At 42.9% G+C, this 21881-nt stretch overlaps 1 protein-coding gene across 3 annotated transcripts in view; it reads left to right on the top strand.

Moving 5' to 3' along the window:
• The window catches only part of RUFY1 (RUN and FYVE domain containing 1), a 59031-nt gene that overhangs the window by 27236 nt on the left and 9914 nt on the right, over positions 1-21881 (top strand). For 2 of the 3 annotated variants that reach the window (XM_019469665.2, XM_019469666.2), the window contains 6 exons: positions 1841-1906; positions 4823-4892; positions 7231-7332; positions 8208-8324; positions 9771-9938; positions 20486-20583. In XM_019469665.2, coding sequence (XP_019325210.1) covers positions 1841-1906; positions 4823-4892; positions 7231-7332; positions 8208-8324; positions 9771-9938; positions 20486-20583 — 621 coding nt within the window. Of the gene's footprint in view, positions 1-1840; positions 1907-4822; positions 4893-7230; positions 7333-8207; positions 8325-9770; positions 9939-20485; positions 20584-21543; positions 21687-21881 lie in introns of all 3 variants that reach the window. The other variant, XR_008423933.1, reaches the window with a different exon arrangement.

A 21881-nucleotide genomic window follows, 5' to 3' on the forward strand; every position in this document is an offset into this window, starting at 1 on the left:
ATGACCTGAGCCGAAATCAAAAGTCAGACACTTAACCAACTGAGCCACCCAGGAGCCCCCCAAAATTATACTCATAATGTAAAGAAATAGAAATAAACTGATATCTACCAATAGGAGATAATTGAATGAATTACAGAACATTCAAAATATTCCATTCTATGAGATATTATGGAACAAATTTGACCTACTGGTTATAGTAGACTTAGAGGGATTTCCACAAGGTGTTATCGAATGAGAAAAGTATGATACTGAGAAGGGTATATACGGTTGATCCCCTGAACAACATGGGCTTGACCTGCACAAGCCCACTTTTACGCAGATATTTTTCGGTTAAGTATGGTACAGTACTGTAAATGTATTTTCTCTTCCTTATGATTTTCTTAATGAAATTTTATTTTATTTCATTGTAAGGCTATAGTATATAATACACATAACATACAAAATACATGTTAATGGACTATGTAATTGGTAAGGCTTCCCTCAACAGTACACTATGAGTAGTTAAGTTTTGAGGGAGTCAAAAGTTGCATGCACATTTTCAGCGGTGCAGGGGGTTGGCGTCCCCCACCCATGTATTGTTCAAGGGTCAACTGTATGTCATTTTTGTAAACAACTCCAAGAAATCCCTAACGTATTTTCTATGTTTTAATTACATACTGTATCTATCTGTATATAATACAGACAGATACTATGGTCATATGCATATAGGCTCAACAGACTATTAACGTGGGTTACCTGAAAAGCTATGTGAAGGGCAGAATAGGTAAAAGAAAAAAATGTGCTGAAAAACAAATCCAGCACCTGTGGCAAGAACCTGTGTAGAATGATCCCCTGTATGTACATATGTGTATATATATATATATATATGTAAAGAGATTGGGGGTCAGGGGTGGAGGGGGATGCCTAACTTTAAAATGTTAAAGAGGAGCGCCTGGGTGGCTCAGTTGGTTAAGCATCCGACTTCGGCTCAGGTCATAATCTCACAGTTCATGAGTTCGAGCCCCACATTGAGCTCTGTGCTGACAGCTCAGAGCCTGGAGTCTGCTTTGGGTCCTGTGTCTCCCTCTCTCTGCCCCTCCCCCGTTCATGCTCTGTCTCTCTGTCTCAAAAATGAATAAAAACATTAAAAAAATTTTTAAGGGGCGCCTGGGTGGCTCAGTCAGTTGAGCGTCCGACTTCAGCTCAGGTCATAATCTCACAGCTCGTGAGTTTGAGCCCTTCGTCGGGCTCTGTGCTGATAGCTCAGAGCCTGGAGCCTGCCTCAGATTCTGTGTCTCCCTCTCTTTCTGCCCCTAACCCACTCACATTCTGTCTCTGTCTCTCTCAAAAATAAATAAACATTTTTTATTTAAAAAAAAATTTTTTTTTTAATTAACATCTTTTTTTTTACCCAGGCTAGTCAGCTTTATGTTTTGAAAAGCCTCTGGTCTCCTTTTTTGAGCCATTTCTCTTTCCCTTGAGTATCACAAGTTTGATCTGCCACCTTGAGGGAGGGCCATTTGTATCTGGCTGTCAGTATTTCCACCTCATATGCCAGATGGCTTTCTCTCCTCTTCCCAAATGCCTGGCCTGACAAGGCAGGAGGGTGTCTACAGGAAGCCTGCCCACGTTCCTGCATCTCCAAAGGACCTGGCTACCATCCCCACCACACCCTTGGCCAGCTTTGCTCTGTTCACTCCGGGACCAGGACCAGGCAGACATTATTACTAAGCTCTGACTGTGCCTTAGTTTCATGATGACATTGGTACTTCTTCGAGGTGCCTGGAAGGTTGGGAGATGGTTACAAGGTATTAACCATGTATTAAAGGAATTTCTGTCTTTTTTATGCTGTTTTCAAAAGGCACGAAAGAATTACTGATGTCCTTGATCAAAAAAATTACGTGGAAGAACTTAATCGGCACTTAAGGTAGGACTCACTCCCTTTTCCAGTGTCACAGTTAATTGTCAGTACCCAATAATTGTTCCGTGGAACATTTTTCAGTTGCCATAACTGACCTTTTTTCCACACCAAGTGAAAAAGGGGTATCATAGCATCCTTGTGTGTACAGACCAGAGGAGTATGATTTCTCAATAAGGAGCTTTGGGAGTTCTTTGGTTTTTGTTTTATGCAGTTAGACATTGTAGAAAGCAAACAAATTAAGCCTTGAGTCTTCACCCCTCACCCCTCAGCCACCTGGTTGGAAGTGACTGCCATGGGAAGCACTGTTCCTACAGGGAATCTGCACACATCCCTCTGGTGTGTCGGGACAGGAGAAAAGGGCTAAACCCCGACAGCAATTCAGTAGCAACAGCAGGCATCTTTTCTGTGATTTTTTCATTTTAATTGGAAAGCTCCCGCTGTGTTCCATGAAACACTAGCCGATGGCGGTATTGGTGGAGAATGGGCAGAGATTCACAGTCTAATGTGTTTGGGAGACAGGTTATTCTCTGTATCTCTGAATCCCCTCCGAGTGGGCAGTGCACATAAGCAGTGCTCCAAGGGACAGCCCCGCTGGCCCCAAAAGCCAACGAGACAGCTAAAGGAGCTGGCACATTTCACAGAATGTGCCTGGGGACAGTGCTCCAAGTTCTCCTGAGGCGTGATGTTGGCTGTTGCTTTGAGAGATCCTTGATAGATCCCTCATTTATTGACCAGTTTTGTAAGGAAGAGATGTCAGATTTCATCAGACATTCATTATCATTCAGGAAATCATGACTTTTATCCCTTAATCTGTTGATGGGAGGTTTTTTATTAATAGATTTCTTCATACAGAACCATTTCCAGGTCACAGGAATAAACTCTACTTAATCATAGTTTTAGTAACTGCATCATTTTTGATATGTGAACTAACCTAATTGTTCTGTAGTTTTTTTCCCCCCTCTGGCACGGTGTCAGGATTATGCATCTTCACAGAATGAATCAGGAGGAGCTTCTGGTTCATGAGCATTATTTGCTCCTTGAAAGCGTGAAGCATGGGGCGCCTGGCTGGCTCAGTCAGTAGATGCGACTCTTGATGTCAGGGTCGTGAGTTCGAGCACCACACTGGGTGTAGAGATTACTTTTTTAAAACAATTTTAAAAAAGAAAACAGAAAATGTGAAGCTCAAAGCCTTTACTGAGGCAAGACTTTGTCAGCTTTTCAGTTTTTTCCTGAGTTGTTTATCTGTGTTTTTTTCTCCTGAGGATGTGTCTTTTTTGGTCATTTATATTTTATTTTTAAATTTTTTTTAATGTTTATTTATTTTTGAGAGAGACATAGAGCACAAGCAGGGGAGGGGCAGAGAGAGAGGGAGACACAGAATCCAAAACAGGCTCCAGGCTCCAAGCTGTCAGCACAGAGCCCGGCACGGGGCTCAAACCCACAAGCTGGGAGATTATGACCTGAGCCAAAGTCAGACGCTTAACCAACTGAGCCACCCAGGCGCCCCTGGTAATTTATATTTTCTAAGAAAAGCATAAATTTTAGGGACGTTTTCTATGTTACAGTTGGAATAGAACTGAAAATTACATACTTTAAAGACTTGTAATTCCCTCTATATCTTTTGTGTTCTTTTTTTTTCATTTTGCCGTGTTTTAATTTTTGTCGTATCTAATGCCTGAACTTTGGTTCATTAACCTTGCCAGGTTTATTTATTTGCCCCGCACCCCCACTGGCAAAAGGCACCAGGTTAGTGGCAAAAGGTACAGGTTCTCGAGCCAGACTGCCTAGGTTCAGATCCTGGCACCCCTCCAAACGGGGATGAAACCTGAGTGAGTTTTTCAGTGTAAAGTTATGGTTTCCTCGTCTGTGAAATAGGTAATGGTAAGATTTACTCCCAGAATTATGGAGAGGGTCACATGAGTTGATGCACTTAAAGTGCTTAGAAGGGGCACCTGGGTGGTTCAGTCGGTAAAGTGTCCAACTTCGGCTCAGGTCATGATGTCACGGTTCATGGTTTGAGCCCCAGATCCAGCTCTGTGTTGATAGCGTGGAGCCTGGAACCTGCTTTGAATTCTGTCTCCCTTTCTCTGCCCCTCCCCTGCTCTCAAAGATAAATAAACATTAGAAAAAAATTAGGGGCTCCTGGGTGGCTCAGTTGGTTAAGTGTTTGCCTCCGGCTTGGGTTATGATCTAACAGTTCATGAGTTCGAGACCCACATCGGGCTCTGGGCTCTCTACTGTCAGCGCAGAGCCCGCTTTGGATCCTCTATGCCCCTCTCTCTCTCTGCCCCTCGCCTGCATGTTCTCTCTCTATCTCAAAAATTAAGTAAATAAATAAATAAATAAATAAATAAATAAATAAATAAATAAATAAACAAGCACATAATTTGAAATAAATAAAGTGCTTAGAAGAGACCTTCCAAAAAGGAAGGTACTATATCATTATTGTGGCCGTTATTATTATTTATCAGATTTACATTCGTTTTACATATTTTTCAGTGGGAACATAGTACATATTACTTAAAGAATATTTGAAAAAATGAGGCAAAGTATAAAAAAGATCCCCCTTTGATCCTACAACCCCAAAGTACTATTATCTTGTTGTGGATATTATTTAGATACATGACTGCCAGTACATTTTGGTTCCCATCTACCATGTTAGGGAGAAAAAATGATTTTCTTTCCAGTTGGCTAAAGAAATGGATAGCATATTTTGGGGGAAAGACATTGAAACCTTTTCAATAAACGTATACACACGCACACATACGTATGTCTTCAGAATTCTCATCTCTGAATTAATCGGAGACCCCTCAACCCCTCTCCATTTCATACAGGAAACCTAGGAATCTATTCTCATTGTTCAGAGGTTGGGGAAACAGCCTTCCTAAAATTCACCATTACTTAATATGTTATTTTCTCTAGCTGCACAGTTGGGGATCTTCAAAACAAGATAGATGGCTTGGAAAAGACGAATTCAAAACTTCAAGAAGAGGTTTGTAACTTACTGAAATTCTTAGGACAAAATGGCCCAAGGTTAAGAGAAACAGTGTGGTTGGTACATCTGACCAGAGCTGCTCACTGGTCGGAATGGGAATCGCTAAGTTTGGACTGAGCTGCATGTGAGACCGGTGTTCTCGGAATTTCGCATCCTCAGAATGTCTGTGGCCCTGTCCGGGGCTTCCCATGAGCCAGTGCAGCTGATCATGAGCCAGTTCTAAGTGACTTAGGTTTTATCACCTCGCAGTGAACCCTGGGCCTCCTTCGGAAAGCCCAGCTCCTGTGGTGAATGCGCTTCTCTCTTCCTCTTTCCCCACCTTCCTCTGACATAGTGTGCCTCCCTGCTGCCCAGAAGGTGCAGACTCTGTTATGAGGTAAAAGTACCCTTGCCCACCCCTTCTGTGTTTCGGCCTCTCAGGAGCCTGGAACCAGTCTCCCCACAGTGTGGTCTTTCTCTGCTTTCTCACTAGGAAGAGAGAGAATGAAAAGACAGGAAGAAGGAGGGCTGAGGCCGAGGAAGAAAGCTTGCTGCCCGCTGCCCGGCAGTCTCCTTGGTGGACACATCTTGTCTCCTGTTAGCAGGAGGGGGGTTGCTCAGCCTTTCTGAGGCTTTCCACAGGTAGCGGTCCCTGGCTGCTCGGGCCTCCCCACCAGGTCTCACTGGGGAGGAAGAGGGCTGTGAGAGGTTGCCAGGGCGTGACCCCCACCTCAGTGTGGAGGCAGGTTATGGCCAGACGAGAGACGCAGAACATGCCTTTGTACGGAGGGCCCGGTTTAAGGCTCCCTCTGTTTACACTGACTGCTCTCTCCCAAGGGGCCAGTGCTGGAAAGCTTTAAGGAGAGGAGCTCAGATTTGTGTGAGGAGAAGGAGATTCAAAGGCGGCGTTCATAGATGGGCTTCTCAGGAGCAGCTTCACCACACTTAGAACTGGAGGACCCACATTGCCCTTGGGTGGGTGGGCTTTTGGGCCTTAGTTTATTAGGGAGGCAGGTCTTTGGGCCTCACTGTCCTCATCTCCAAATCGCATGATAACTCATACCTAACAGTGTTGTAAAAATGAGATTTGTGTTATATAAATGTGCCTCACACAACACTTGGCATGTGGAGACATTAGTTGATTTTAGAACAAACAGATTGACTCTTCGTTCTCCCAGGCGAGGTGGCATACTTTGAAGGAAGGTCTAATTTTAGCTTTTGAAACTAAACAGCTAGGTTATTTTTTCTTCAAAGGCCAACAGCTGTAATGGGAAACATGCTTTATAGAAAAGTCCCTCTCCTCAGGGTGTGCTCTCCCTGGCTTCAGAGAGCAGAGTGGGAATTAGCAGATGGTTAACTAGCACCTCTAGAGACTTAAGATTTCTTAGTTCGGCACAGCGGTAACGTTTAGAAACCCCAGTCGTGGGTTCTGAGTCCACGTGGACTTAGATGCAGTTGAGGAAGAGGAGAGAGGTGTTCAGTGCTTCAGCCCCCGCCCCCTCAGTGAGTGATGCCAAGAGCACAGCCCAGTTCACGTCTTCTTTCTCCTTCCCCAGCCTGCCCTTCTCTCTCCAGGCTGTGTTCAGAGGCTGCATAAGGAGAGGTTGGTGGGTATGTTAATGCCTCTACCTGCCTCCAGAGAACCTCCTCCCAACAGGCTTGTATACACTTTGCCCCCACCTATGGTAACTCATTCGAGGACAGGAAGATGGCTTTCTAGGGCCTGGCTTCAGCAGATTTTGTTGTGATTCCTTCCCCAGAATGTTTTAAGTCTCCCTCTAGTGATAAAAATAATCCTTGTTTATTGGCTGGAAAAGAATGAAGGATCAGGAAAAAAAGCCCATAATCCCTTTGCTAAGTAACAGCTACTGTTATTATCCGTGTATATGTGCTGCAATGTTTCCTAAGCATTTGTAACATAGGTGATTTTTTTCTTTTTAATTAGAGGTGAGAACGTGCCATAGAACCTGCCTTTTGTCCCCTATTGATATTATACCTGAAGTATGTTCTCAAGTCATCAAAAGCCTTTGCAAACATTTTAATAACTACATATTTCTGCCTTATGCTCCCACTGTCTTTCAGTAAGCTTCTGTGATATTGGACACTCAAGTGCCTCTAATAATTTGTGTCCATAAATCCTTGCCCACATTAAATCCTTAACCCCATTAAGTGGTTTGCTCTCATTTTTTTTTAAACTATGTGAATGTATTCCCTATTCAAAACAAAGAAATTAAATGATAAAATACCAAATACGTGGAAGTCCATCATCAATTGTGAAGGTGCCAAATGTTAGTTTTTAATCTGAACGGTAAGATTAATTTCAACGTTAAGGAACATAAAAATCTTTCTTTATCAGCTTTCAGCTGCAACAGACCGGATTTGTTCACTTCAAGAAGAGCAGCAACAATTAAGAGAACAAAATGAGTTAATTCGCGAAAGAAGTGAAAAGAGCGTGGAGGTGAGAAACTGACCTCACAGCTGGGCAGCATGTCTCCCATGCGCAAGTGTCCGTGGCAGAGCTCATGCTCATTGTTTAATAGTGACACAGGCCTCAGGACGTACAGAGATGCCTTGTTTGGTGCCACTGTGCCCTCCCACACCACTTGCAGGCCACCTGGGCCACTTCGGGCTTCCAAGCGCACTGCTTCCTCACCTCTGGGCCTTTGCACTCAAAGGTTCCCATTTACTCTTCAACCTCTGCTCACGTACCGTGTCCTCTGTGATGCCTCCATGGCCCCCATCCGTGGCCTTGGGCCTTCCTCCCCTGTTCCCAGAGCTGTTTGTCCCTCCCTCCATTAGAGAACCCATTTTCTGTGTCATAGAATTGCTGGCTTGCAGCTGTCCTACACAATGACCTGAGAACAGAAAGAGACCATATCTGATTCATCTTGAAACTCACCCACTGCTAAAGAACATGCTGGATAAATAAAAATCCATGCTGAATGATGGAATGAATGGGGGCCTTTCCCACTAAGAACAACGGTTCTGTTTTAAAGAAAATTAAATATGTATTGTTTTCAAAACCTCACTTTTCAAAAGTCTGTTGGCTTGCTGTCATCCTTCAGGTTCAAAGATATTTTGAAGTATCTTTTAGCATTTTTCTACAGTGCTTAAAATATAGAAGTTATCCTACATCTTTAAAAATTGTGGCATATTCTTTTAATGTTTTTATTTTAAGTAGGCTCCATGCCCAATGTGGGGCTTGAATTCCTGACCCTGAGATTAAGAGTTGACTCAGCCAGCCAGGTGCCCCTATGGTATATTGTAAAATACTTTGTAGTTAGCTCACTTCCGTAAGCAAACCATGCCTCTTGGTGTTCTTGTTTGATATAGATAACAAAACAAGATACAAAAGTTGAGCTGGACACTTACAAGCAAACTCGGCAAGGTCTGGATGAAATGTATAGTGATGTGTGGAAGCAGCTAAAAGAGGAGAAGAAAGTCCGTTTGGTGAGTGCAAGACTGTCTTTTTTTTTTTTTTTTTTTTTTAAGTAGGATTCATGCCCAGTGCAGAGCCCAACATGGGGCTTGAGCTCACGACCCTGAGATCAAGACCTGAGCTGAGACGCTTAACTAAGCTAGCCAGGTACCCATAGGCTAAGTGTCTTTAGAAGGAATTCCCCAATAGCCCTTCATGTTATTTGTTGTCACTTTTCACACATGTGCTTAAATCTGCTTTTAAAAACAAATGAGTTTTTTATGCAAAGTTTCTAAAGTCTGAAGAAATATATTCATGAAGAATCAAAAATCATCCCTTTAAAAAATTTTTTTAATATTTTTAAAATATTTATTTATTTTTGAGAGAAAGACAGAGTGTGAGTAGAGGAGGGGCAGAGAGAGAGGGAGACACAGAATCCGAAGCAGGCTCCAGGCTCTGAGCTGTCTGCCCAGAGCCTGACGCAGGGCTCAAATTCAGGAACTGTGAGATCATGACCTGAGCCGAAGTCAGTCGCTTAACCAACTGAGCCACCCAGGCGCCCTCCAAAAAATGTTTTTTTAAGGGCTTACTTAGCTTACACCTAAGTTCTGTATTTTTTCCAGTTTTATAAACCTTTTTCAAGGATTACCATGAGACCAGATTTGAGGTTGCTTTGCCAATACAGTTCCCTCAGTCAGCCTCTGGTCTATTTATTATATTCTACCTAATCTCTGTGCCAGTGACCAGTGTTTTGGGTTTGTTTTTAATGTTTATTTATTTGAGAGAGAGCCATCACAAGGGGAGGAGGGGCAGAGAGAGGGAGAGAGAGAATCCCCAGCAGACTCCATACTGCCAGTGCAGAGCCCGATGCCGGGCTTGATCCCATGAACCGTGAATTTTAAAGTATGCTCCACACCCAGCGTGGGGCTTGAACTCATGACCCCGAGATCAAGAGTCACACACTCTACCAACTGAACCAACCAAATGCCCTAACCAGTGTTTTTTAGTAGACACAACTCTTGGACCTGCTTTGTGTCTTTACGCAGATGTGGAAACATGTCTCCTGAGTTACCCAGGACAGCACTAGTTCAAAATGGTTGCACCTTTATTGCCATAAAGGAGCAAACCATACAAAAATCCAAAAACTCTCACATTGCAATGTCAGATTGCTTGGCAGACATTCTTTCAGACTGTGCGTTCTGATTTTAGGGTTTAAAGAATGTGGTTGCCAGGATCAAGGCTCACATTGCCACCTACCAACTTTCTGTTGACTGGATCCAGAGCCAGTTTTCCTTACAAAATGAGCAAAAGGGCTAAACTTAATGTAGTTATGCTCTGGACAGAATTTCCTAAATCTCCCTAACCTACTCCGACTTCCGGGTTATATTTTTGCCACTGCCCAAGATACACCCTCAGGTAAATACATCCCTGTGTCTACTGTAATAACACCTTCTTAATTGATATTCCTAATTGATAAGGAACTAGAAAAAGAACTGGAGCTGCAGATTGGAATGAAGACGGAGATGGAGATCGCAATGAAGCTGCTCGAAAAGGACACCCACGAGAAGCAGGACACCCTAGTCGCCCTCCGCCAGCAGCTGGAGGAAGTCAAAGCCATCAATTTACAGATGTTTCACAAAGTTCAGGTGGGAGCTGACTCTATGTCCCTAGCACAGCCTTACGACCTCACACCGTTCTTGCCGCAGAAGAGAGGACGGACACCTCCGTGAGGCCCCGTCCATAGGCCCCGTTACGCATTTCTGCACTTATTTTATTTGGGTCTCCCAGCAGTCCCTGAGAAAAGTTGATAACATAGGGGAAAGTATAAATTACAGGGCAGACCCGAGTGGCTGCATCTTGTGCGCTGGGTGGCACAGCTAGTAAGTAGAACTGAAAACTGAACCCTGTCTTGGCCCGTTCTTCCCTTCACTGTCTCCCTAGTGTCTTTCGTCTTCTTCAATGACTGTCTGCCCCAGGAAATGGAGAAGTGGATTAAGGAACGATAGAAGTTAGTGTCGTCTTTTCAAGCTGGGCCATGAAGTTAATCTTGCTGAGTCTCCAGCTGCGCGGCTGGCTGCACACCTCTCCTGTCACTTCAGAGTGGTTCAGGGGAGCTAGCCCAGAGAGAATCAATTGTGCCAGAGTTTGAAAGCTAGCATCTAAAAATCGCAAAGCTTCCTTGCTCAGAGGCTACAGCAGCACCCAAGACCATTCTGTGTCCTTCTTTTCTTTTTTTTGAAGTTCTGTTTCCTGGGGTTTTTTTTTTAATTTTTTTTTTAATGTTTATATTTTTATTTTTGAGAGAGACAGAGCATGAGCGGGGGAGAGGCAGAGAGAGAGAGGGAGACACAGAATCTGAAGCAGGCTCCAGGCTCTGAGCTGTCAGCACAGAGCCCAGTGCAGGGCTTGAACTCACAAACTGTGAGATCATAACCTGAGCCAAAGTCGGACGCTCAACCAACTGAGCCACCCAGGTGCCCCTGTTTCCTGTTTTAATGCCTGAACTGTCCCACTTCCTCTTTAGATGTGCTCTCAATCTGTGTCAAAGATGGTGTGACCAGACACACATGTTATCTTGTCCTGCCATTTTTTTTTTAAACATAGTCTCATTTATTTATTTATCTATGTATTTATTTTATTTAAATTTTTTAGAGAGAGCGTATGCAATCGGCAGAGGGAGAGAGAGAATCTTTTTTTTCCTAATGTTTATTTTTGAGAGAGAGTGAGCACACAAGTGGGCAAGGGGCGGAGAGAGAGGGAGACCCAGAATCTGACAGGCTCCAGGCTCCGAGCTGTCAGTACAAAGCCCGACGAGGGGCTCAAACTCATGAACCGTGGGATCATGACCTGAGCCGAAATCAAGAGTTGGATGCTCAACCTACAGAGCCACCCAGGCACCCCCAGCCTTTTTAAAAACTATTACATAACCAACATTATAATAATAGCTGCAGTGGAAATTAAAGCACAGGGAGAAAAAGAGGAAAATCGTTGCGCTCTCCTGACACATTCTTTATTTTAATTTGTGTTTTCTTCTGGTCTGGGTCAGTCTGTAACCTTAATATTCATGCTCGTCAGAGGAAACCATACTTCATAATTTAGCAGGCCCTAACCTAAAGCGGCTTCAAACTATGGCAGTTTGTATTTCTGTTGCATAATGGTTTCGAGGAGATCATTTCAGACCAGCAGTTTTGCCCCCCGCAGTCGCTTGGGGACCCAGGCTAATGGCAGCTCCAGCTGTCCAGGCCACTGGAAGGGAGTGGAAGGGAGAGAAAAGCAAAAGTCCAGAACCAGGATCTCCTCCCAAACAGTGAGAGAAAAGTTGCACACATCATTCCATTCACTTACACAGCCAAGGGCCAGATGTGGCTGTGAGGGGAGCCTGGGGCTGGCGTGTCCCAGCTGCGAGCCAGATGAAGGGGAGAATAGGAGTCACTAGGGTCACTAGATATAGCTGTCACTACCACCATCTGCCCCACTGAGCTTCCAGAAGTCCTGTCCAGTCCCAGAATCCTCCTGGTCCTCAGCCCCTGGGTGACAAGCAGCACTCTCCATGGAGCCCTCGAGGCCTGTGTTTGAACCAGAAGATCAGCTGTCTTTCTCACATTAACCCATCCCGCCCAGCATAAAATAGTGGAGCCAAAACAGGATTGCAAAAGGAAACAAGAGACCCACAGGGCAGACCCTGGCCTGCCGTGGCCATCATTTGCACCTCTGGGCAGGAGCTGGGAAGGCTGCCCAGGGTGCTGGGGGCTCCATTTGTTAGCATGTCCACCTACCCTTCCTCAATCGTCAACAGAACTTGTCAGCCAACCTCCATGGTCCCTGACAAGTCCGCCATCTCTATAGCCCATTTGAAGTGGGCTCTTGGGGAATGTGGCCTTCTTGGTGGCTGCACGGCTTAAAAGCCACATTCCCACTGGTCTCGGTTTGCTGGCCTGGAGATTGTATGAAGGGTCAAACAGTCACAGATACTCTTCAGGCCTGACTCGTGGTGACACGAGTTTTTGTGACAGTACAGTTCCCTCAGTCACCATGTCTGGTCTGGTTATTTCCCTTCAATCTGTGTATTGATGACCACAGTTTATTGTTTCATTTATTTTTATTTCTTATTTTCTTATATTTTTTTATTTTGAAAGAGAGAGTACAGGTGCGCATGCATGTGATCAGGGGCGGGCAGACAGAGAAGGGGAGAGAGAGTCCTAAGCAGGCTGCACATTCAGTGGGGAGCCCAGCGCGGGGCTTGAACTCAATGACCATGAGATACTGACCTTAGCCGAAATCAAGAGCCAGATGCCCAACTGACTGAGCTAACCCTGCACCCCTATGGTTTCATTTATTGAACACAGTTCTTCTGCCTGCCTCATTTCTGTGCTCTATCAGTCTTTTCCCACTCCCCTCCTTCAGCGGCCGGTCGTCTGAAACTGCAGACAGAGATGTGCAGGAAAGCCCATACTGTTTTGATTACTACAGCTTTGTAGTATAGCTTAAAATCTAGGATTCTGTACTTCCAGTTTTGTTCTTTGTCAAGATCACTTCGGTTATTTGGGGTCCTTTGTGGTTCCATACAAATTTTAGGATTGTTTGTTCTAGTTCTATGAAAAATACTATTGGTGGGAAGGGAAACAAAAATAATATAAAAGCAGGGAGGGGGACAAAACATAGAGACTCATAAATATGGAGAACAAACAGGGTTACTGAAAGGGTTGTGGGGGGGGGGTTGGGATGGGCTAAATGGGTAAGGGGCACTAAGAAATCTACTCCTGAAATCATTGTTGCACTATATGCTAACTTGGATGTAAATTTTAAAAAATTTAAAAAAAAGAAGTAAAGGAAAAAAAATACTGTTGGTATATTGATAGGAACTGCATTGAATCGATAGATTGCTTTGGGTAGTATGGATATTTTAACAACATTAATTCTTTCAATCTGTGAGCATGGTCTATTTGTGCCATCTTCAGTTTCTTTCATCCATGCTTTACAGTCTTCAGAGTATCAGCTTTTCACCTCCTTGGTGAAGTTTATTACTAGGTATTTTGTTATTTTTTCTGTAATTGTAAATGGGATTTTTTTTTTTAAGTTTTTTTCTTTACTTTTTTTTTTTTTTTTTTTTTTTGAAAGGCAGAGAGCAAGCAGGGGAGGGGCAGAGAGAGGGAGACACAGAATTCGAAGTAGGCTCCAGGCTCTAAGCTGTCAGCACAGAGCCCGATGCGGGGCTTGAACCCACGAGCTGGGAGATTGTGACCTGAGTCGAAGTCGGATGCTTAACCAACTGAGGCACCCAGTTGCCCCATAAATGGGATTGTTCTCTTAATTTTTCTTTCGGCTACTTTATTAGTATATAGAAATGGAACAGAAATGTATATTAACTTTGTATCTGTAACTTTACTGAATTCATTTATCTGTTCTAAGTTTTTAGTCTTTTGGGTTTTCTTTATGTAATATCATGTAGTTGCAAATAGTGACAGTTTTACTTCTTTCTTACCAACTTGGATGCCTTTTTTTTTTTTAAATGTTTACTCAGTTTTGAGAGACAGCGCGCGAGCAGGGGAGGGGCAGAGAGAAAGGGAGACACAGAATCCGAAGCAGGCTCCAGGCTCTGAGCTGTCAGCACAGAGCCCAATGCGGGGCTCGAACTCATGGACCTTGAGATCATGACTTGAGCCAAAGTGGGCCACTTAACCTACTGAGCCACCCAGGCGCCCCGCCTTTTTTTTTTTAATGTTTATTTATTTTTGAGAGAGAGAGAGACAGGGCATGAGTGGGGAAGGGCAGAGAGAGAGGGAGACAGAATCCCTAGCAGGCTCCAGGCTCCAAGCTGTCAGCACAGAGCCTGACAAGGGGCTCAAACTCACAAATTGCAAGATCATAACCTGAACCGAAGTCAGACACTCAACCGACTGAGCCACCCAGGCGCCCTCCCAACTTGGTTGCCTTTTATTTCCTTCAGTTGTCTGATTGCCTTGGCTAGGACTTGGAGTCCTATGTTAAGTAAAAGTGGTGAGAGTGGACATCCTGTCTTGTTCCTGACCTTAGGGGAAAAGCTTTCAGTGTTTCATCATTGCATCTGATGTTAGCTGTGGGTTTCTCATTATATGGCCTTTATTATGTTGAAGTGTGTTCCCTCTAAACGTACTTTGCTGAACGGATGTTGTATTTTATCAGATGCTTTTTCTGCATCTATTAAGATGACCATATGGTTTTTATCCTTCATTTTGTTGTGATGTATCACGTTGATTTATCTGCAGATACTGAACCAGCTATGTATCCTAGAATAAATCCTACTTGATCGTGTGAATGATCCTTTTAACGTATTGTTGGATTCAGTTTGCCAGTATTTTGCTGAGAATTTTTGCATCTGTGTTTATCAGGGATGTTAGCCTGTAGTTTTCTTTCTTGGTAGGACCTGTGTTCTGGTTTTGATATCAAAGTACTGCTGACCTCACAGAATGAATTTGGAAGTTTTCTTTGCTCTTCTGTTTTTTGGAACAGTTTGAGAAGATGGAGTATTAACTCTTCTTTAAATGTTTTTATTTTTTATTTTATTTTATTTTATTTTATTTTATTTTATTTTATTTTATTTTATTTTAACGTTTATTTATTTTTGAGACAGGGAGAGACAGAGCATGAACGGGGGAGGGTCAGAGAGAGAGGGAGACACAGAATCCAAAACAGGCTCCAGGCTCTGAGCTGTCACCACAGAGCCCAATGCGGGGCTCAAACTCACAGACCGCGAGATCATGACCTGAGCTGAAGTCGGACGCTTAACCGACTGAGCTACCCAGGCGCCCCTCTTTAAATGTTTTTTAAAGTTTATTTATTTTGAGAGAGAGAGAGTAAGAATGAAAGGGGGAGGGGCATAAAGAGACAGGGACAGAAGATCCCAAGTGGGCTCCATGCCAACAGCAGAGAGTTCTATGTGGGGCTCGAATTCACAAACTGTGAGATCATGACCTGAGCTGAAGTCAGACGCTTAACTTACTGAGCCACCCAGGTGCCCCTTAATTCTTTTTTAAGTAAATGTTTGGTAGAATTCACCTGTGAAGCCATCCAGTCCTAGACTTGTGTTTGTTGGGAGTTTTTTTTATTACAAATTCAATTTCATTACTAGAACTTGGTCTGTTCAGATTTTTTTATTATTATTATGTTTATTTATTTTGAGAGAAAAAGAGTGCGAGTGGGGCAGGGGCAGAGTGAGAGGGAGACACAGAATCTGAAGCAGGCTCTAGGCTCTGAGCTGTCAGCGCAGAGCCCATCGCTGGGCTCAAACCCATGAGTGTGAGATCATGACCTGAGTCGAAGTCAGACACTCAACCAGTTGGGCCATCCAGGCACCCCTAGATTTTTTTTTTTAAGTTTATTTATTTTGAGAGGTGGGGTGGGGCAGAGAAACAGGGAAAGAGAGAATTCCTAGCAGGTTCTGCACTGTCAGCTCAGAGCCTAACGTGGGACTCAAACTCACAAACCATGAGAACATGAGCTGAAATCAAGAGTCGGATACTTGAGGGGCGCCTGGGGTGCCTGGGTGACTCAATCGTTGAGCATCTGACTTTGGCTCAGGTCATGAAATCACAGTTCATGAGTTCAAGCCCCACATCGGGCTCTGTGCTGACAGCTCAGAGCCTGGAGCCTGCTTCAGATTCTGTGTCTCCCTCTCTGTTTCTGCCTCTCCCCAGCTCGCTCTCTCTCTCTCTCTCTCTCTCAAAAATAAATTAAAAAAAAAAAAAGTCGGGGCGCCTGGGTGGCTCAGTCAGTTAAGCAACCGACTTCGGCTCAGGTCATGATCTCACGATTCATGGGTTTGAGCCCTGCATCAGGCTGTGTGCTGACAGTTCAGAGCCTGGAGCCTGCTTCTGATTCTGTGTCTCCCTCTCTCTGTACCTCCCCTGCTCATGCTCTGTCTCTCTCTGACTCTCAAAAAATAAATAAATGTTAATTTAAAAAAAAAAAAATTTTTTTTAAAGTCAGATACTTAATTAACTGAGACACCCAGGTGCCTTGGTCTGTTCAGATTTTTATTTCTTCCTAATTCAGTCTTGGAAGATCGTTAAGTTTCTAGGAATTTATCCATTTATTTTAGGTTGTCCAATGTGTTGGCATATAATTTTTCATAGTTGTATCTTACAGTCCTGTGGTGTCAGCTGTTACTTTTTCTCTTTCATTTCTGTATGTATGTATGTATGTATGTATGTATGTATTTATTTATAAAGTTTATGTATTTTGAGAGAGAGAGTGCAAGCAGGGGAAGGGCAGAGAGAGAAAAGGGGAGAATTCCAACTGGGGTCTTTCTGTCAATGCAGAGCCTCATGTGGGCTCAAACTCATGAACTGCAAGATCATGACCTGAGCCGAAGTCGGACGGTTAACTGACTGAGCCACCCAGATGCCCCTGAATTTATTTATTTGAGCCCTCTTTTTCTTGATGAGTCTGGCTGAAAGTTTATCAATTTTATCTTTTCAAAGAACCAGCTCTTGGTTTCATCTGGTCTTTGCTATTGTTTTTTAGTCTCTATTTCACTTATAGCCATTCTTATTTTTATTATTTCCTTCCTTGTACTAACTTTGGGTTTTGCTCTTCTTTTTTTAGTTGCTTTATGTGTGAAGTTAGATTGTTTCTTTGAGATTTTTCTTGTTTCTTGAGGTAGGCCTGTATCACTATAAACTTCCTTCTTAGGACTGCTTCTATTGCCTCCCAAAGATTTTGGACCACTGTGTTTCCATTTTCATTTGTCTCCAGGTGCTTTTTTTTTTTTTTAATGTCTCCTTTGATTTCTTTGTTGACCAATTTGTTGTTTGGTAGCATGTTGTTTAGCCTCCCCAGGTTTTTTTGGTGTATTTTTTGTATGTTTGTGCTTTTTCCAGTTTTTCTTCTATAATTGATTTTAAGTTTCATACTATTGTGGTCAGAAAAGCAGCTTAATATGATTTCAGTCTTCTTAAATTTATTGAGACTCCTTGTGTGGCCTATCATGATCAATCCTGGAGAATGTCCCATGTGCACTTGAAAAGAATGTGTATTTTGCTAGCTTGGAATAGAATGTTCTGTATATATCTGTTAAGTCCATCAGCTCTAATGTGTCATTCAAAACCACTGTTTCCTTACTGATTTTCTGCCTGGATGATCTATCCATTGATGTAAGTAGTCCCCTACTATTGTATTATTGTCAGTTTCTTTTTTAATGTTTGTTGTTAGCTGCTTTATGTATTTAGGTGCTTCCATGTTGGGTACATAGATATTTATGATTTTTATATTCTTTTGCTGGACATATATCCTCAAGCTGGATTCAGCTTGTTAGATCTCTTTATCATCATGTAATTCTATTTTAGTCTCACATGGGTACTGCTACCCCAGCTTTTTTTTTTTTTTTTTTTTGGCTTCCATTTGTGTGCGATATGTTTTTCTATCACTTCACTTTCGGTCTGTATATGTTTTTAGATCTGAAGTGAGTCTCTTATAGGCAGCATATAGACAGGTCTTGGTTTTTTATCCATTCATCTCACCCTACCTATGTCTTCTGATTGGAACAGATAGACCATTTAAATTTAAAGTCATTACTTGGAGCGCCTGGATGGTTCTGTCCATTGAGCATCCGACTCTTGATTTCAGCTCAGGTCATGATCTTAGGGTCATGGGATCAAGGCTCACAGTGGAGCCTGCTTAAGAGTGTCTCTCTCCCCACCTCTGCCCCTTTCTTGGGCTCGCTCTCTCCTCAAAAATAAATAAGTAAATATGCATATGTTCTCTCATAAATAAATAATCACTGACAGGTGTGTACTTACTGCCATTTTGTTGTTTTTGGTTGTTTCTGTAGTTATTCTCTATTCCTTCTTTTGCTCTCTTCACTTGCAGTTGATGGCTTCCTATAGTGTTGTGCTTATATTCCTTTCTCTTTGTTTTTTGTGTGTCTATTATAGGCTTTTGATTGGTGGTTACCATAAGGTTCATATATAACATTTTTTTTTAAGTTTATTTATTCATTTTGAGAGAGAGAGAAGCGTGTGCAAGTGAGTGGGAGCGGGAGAGGGGCAGAGAGAGGGAGAGAGAGAATCCCAACCAGACTCCACACTGTCAGGAAGCCAGAAGCCTGAGGCTGGGTATTAGCACAGTTGCTTTCTTCTAAGGGCTGTGAGAAGGACTGTAAGCATCCCTGTCCCCTAGCTGCTGGTGGTTGCTGGTGATCATTGGCAATAATCTTTTCAAAGAACCACCTTTTTTCTAATATTCTTTATTGTCTGTTGTTCCATGTTTCATTGATTTCCACCTTTCCTTTTATTATATTCTTTTTTTTAAGGTTTTCTTTTTTTTATAAGTTTGTTAAGCTTATTATACATTATTATAAGTTTATTATAAGTTTATTTTGAAACAGGGACACCTGGGTGGCTCAGTCGGTTAAGCGTACAACTTTGGCCCACATCATGATCTGTGAGTTCGAGCCCCGCATCAGGCTCTGTACTGACAGTTCAGAGCCTGGAGCCTGCTTCAGATTCTGTGTCTCTCTCTTTCTCTGCTCCTCCCCCACTCATGCTCTGTCTCTCTCAAACATAAACATTTAAAAAAAGAAGAAGAAAGAAAGAAAGAACGGGCCTGAGCAGGGGAGGGGGCAGAGAGACACAGAATCCCAAGCAGGCTCTGCGCTGGGGGGCTCAATCTCACAACCATGAGATCATGCCCTGAGCCAAAATCAAGAGTCAGATGCTTAACTGACTGAGTCACCCAGGTACCCCTTTATTATATTCTTTCTGATTTCTTTGCGTTTGCTCTGTAATTTATTTTCATCTTCTGAAATGCATGCTTAGCTCATCTGTTTTATCTTTTTTTTTTTTATTTCATAAAAAAATTTATTTGGGGGCAGCTGGCTGGCTTAGTCAGTAGAGCATGTGACTTTTGATCTCAAGGTTGTGAGTTCAAGCCCCATGCTGGGGGTAGTTTGCTTTAAAAAATAAAAATAAATAAAAAAGATGTTATTTGAAGTTAAAAATGACCCACACAACTACTGCTTTACCTGTGGCCCTCAAATTTTGACAAAAGTATATCACCTAAGAAGCACATTTATTCACAGCTCACCCTCTCTGAAACCTACATGCATCTTACAGTCAATGGCACATGTTCTAAGTAGCTGTTTTTTCTTGCTTAGTGGTGTGTAAAATTAGGATACGTCTTCCACTCAGTGCATCTTCAATACCATACAATATTGCATAGTGTTTTCACTGGCTTTTACCTCTAAATATTTCTTTTTTTTTTTTTTTAAGTTTATTTATTTTTGAAAGAGAAAGCACAAGTAGGGGAGGGGCAGAGAGAGAGGGAGAAAGAGAATCCTCAGCAGGCTCCAGGCTGTCAACCCAGAGCCTGATGCAGGGCTCAAACTTACGAACTATGAGATAATGACCTGAGCCAAAATCAAGAGTTGGAGAATTAACCAACTGAGCCACCCAGGCGCCCCTACCTCTCAGTATTTCTTAATTAGTCCTCTGGTTTACATTTTTAGCTCAACAGCTTTTTAGTAATATGCTATGTAGTTTAGTTTCTAAGATATGAGGCATTTTTAGCCATTCTTTTGTTGTTAATGTCTAACTGCATTATATTAAGGTCCAAGAATACAGTCTGTATATTATATTAGGAACTTATTAGGACTTCCTTCTGTCATCAGCCTTTCCGTATCCTTTTATTTTAAAAGTGTCTGTTATGGACACACAGGGACACAGTGCTTTTTGCCCGCCCCCCCTGCCTGGGCCCCCGGTACATGCCTGGATTCAGAAGTCACACAGTTGTGGGTGTAAATCTGCTGTATCGCACGTCTGTGCCAGCCTCCCTCTGTGCTTAGGGAACTGGGGCTGACCAGCCGGCCACGAGAACCTACAAGGGCTCGATGAACTCGTAGGTGTGCTTGGCATGTAGGAACAGCTCTGCAACACTGTCAGATCTCACTCTGAAGTTCTTTTTTTAAAAAGGAGCATGGACCTTTCATAGAGGAAAACAAAAAGCTTATTACTTCCTTTTTGGCCTTTCTTTGTGTGGATAAAGCTGGGAGCCTTAGTCCAGTTTGTCTTCCAGTGCTATGGGAAAGACCAGCAATTAGTGAAATGCTCCTAGAAATGTTGTGAAAGCACAGATTGAATCATCAAACCCTCTTTTAACCCTGAGCGGGCACAGCAGTGAGAGAGAGGCAGAGTGTGACCCCTCTTCCTTGCCTTTGCAGAATGCAGAGAGCTGTTTACAGCAGAAGAATGAAGCCATCACATCTTTTGAAGAAAAAACCAACCAGGTTATGTCCAGCATGAAACAGATGGAAGAAAGGTAATCACTCCCTGTGGCAGATACTCCCTAGAAGGTGCTGGACATTCCCTAGGCCCGGGAACTTAGAGTCTCTCTCAAAAGTTCAGACAACTTGGGATGAAAGTCCTTTGGAATTGTAGTCTTGGTGAGCAAGGGGGCTGGATTCCCATCCTTGCCTTAAGTGTGTATTCCCTTAATCAATCTCTGGGTGACTGTATCACATTGTCTTCTCAGGAGTCAGACCCATACAGTGAGCTCCTTGTCACCGACACACTTAACCATCAGTCTATAATGGGTCAGAATAGAGCCTGAAAGCAGACCCCAATGAATATGGCAACTGATTTTCTTACAGAGGTGCAAAGGCAGTTCAAGGGAGAAAGGAAAATCTTTTCAATAAGTGATACTGGGACAATCGGACATGCATAAGCAAAAAAAATGGACCTTGGTGTATACTTCCTGTCTTCTACAAAAATTAGCTGGAAATGGATCATAAGTCTAAATGGAAAACTTAAAACTTACAACCTCTGGAAGAAAACCTAGGAGAAATCTTTGTGATCTTGGATTAGGCAAAGAGATCTTAGACATGACATAAAAGCATGGGATCCAGGGCCCCTGGGTGGCTCAGTCAGTTGAGTGTCCAACTCTTGATTTCGGCTCAGGTCATAATTTCACGGTTCATGAGTTCAAGTCCCATGCCAGGCCCTGCACTGGCACTGCAGAGCCTGCTTGGGATTCTCTCTCTCAGCCTGCTCTCTCTTGCTCTCTCTCTCTGTCAAAATAAATAAATAAAAACTTAAAAAAATGTAATACTTTTGAAAAGCACGGTGTTCATGGGAGGAAAAACTTGATAAGTTGGACTTTATCAAAAGGTAAAACCTTTGTGCTATGAAAGACATGGTTGAGAGAATAAAAAGACCAGCTAGAGATTGGCAGAAAACTTGCAAATCACTTAACTGACAAAGTTATATATTCTGTCTCCAGAATATATAAAGAACTCTCAAAACTCAACAGACAACCCAGTTGAAAAATGGACAAAAGACTTGAATGGACACTTCGCCAAAGAGGACATAGGGATGGCAAATAAGCACACAAAAAGATGTTCAGTGTCAGTAGCCATCAAGGAGGTACATGTTTTGTTATGTTTTGTTGTAAATATTCATTTTTGAAAGAGTGCAAGCAGGGGAGGGGCAGAGAGAGGGGGACAGAGGTGGGCTTTTGTGCTAACAGCAGTGAGCCCTATGTGGGTTCGAACTCACAAACCACAAGATGAGGACCTGAGCCAAGGCAGACACTCAACCGACTGAGCCACCCAGGCACCC

Source organism: Panthera pardus, unplaced genomic scaffold (assembly GCF_024362965.1).
Source record: "Panthera pardus isolate Hobbes unplaced genomic scaffold, ASM2436296v1 HiC_scaffold_2, whole genome shotgun sequence".
Taxonomy (NCBI): Eukaryota; Metazoa; Chordata; class Mammalia; order Carnivora; family Felidae; genus Panthera; species Panthera pardus.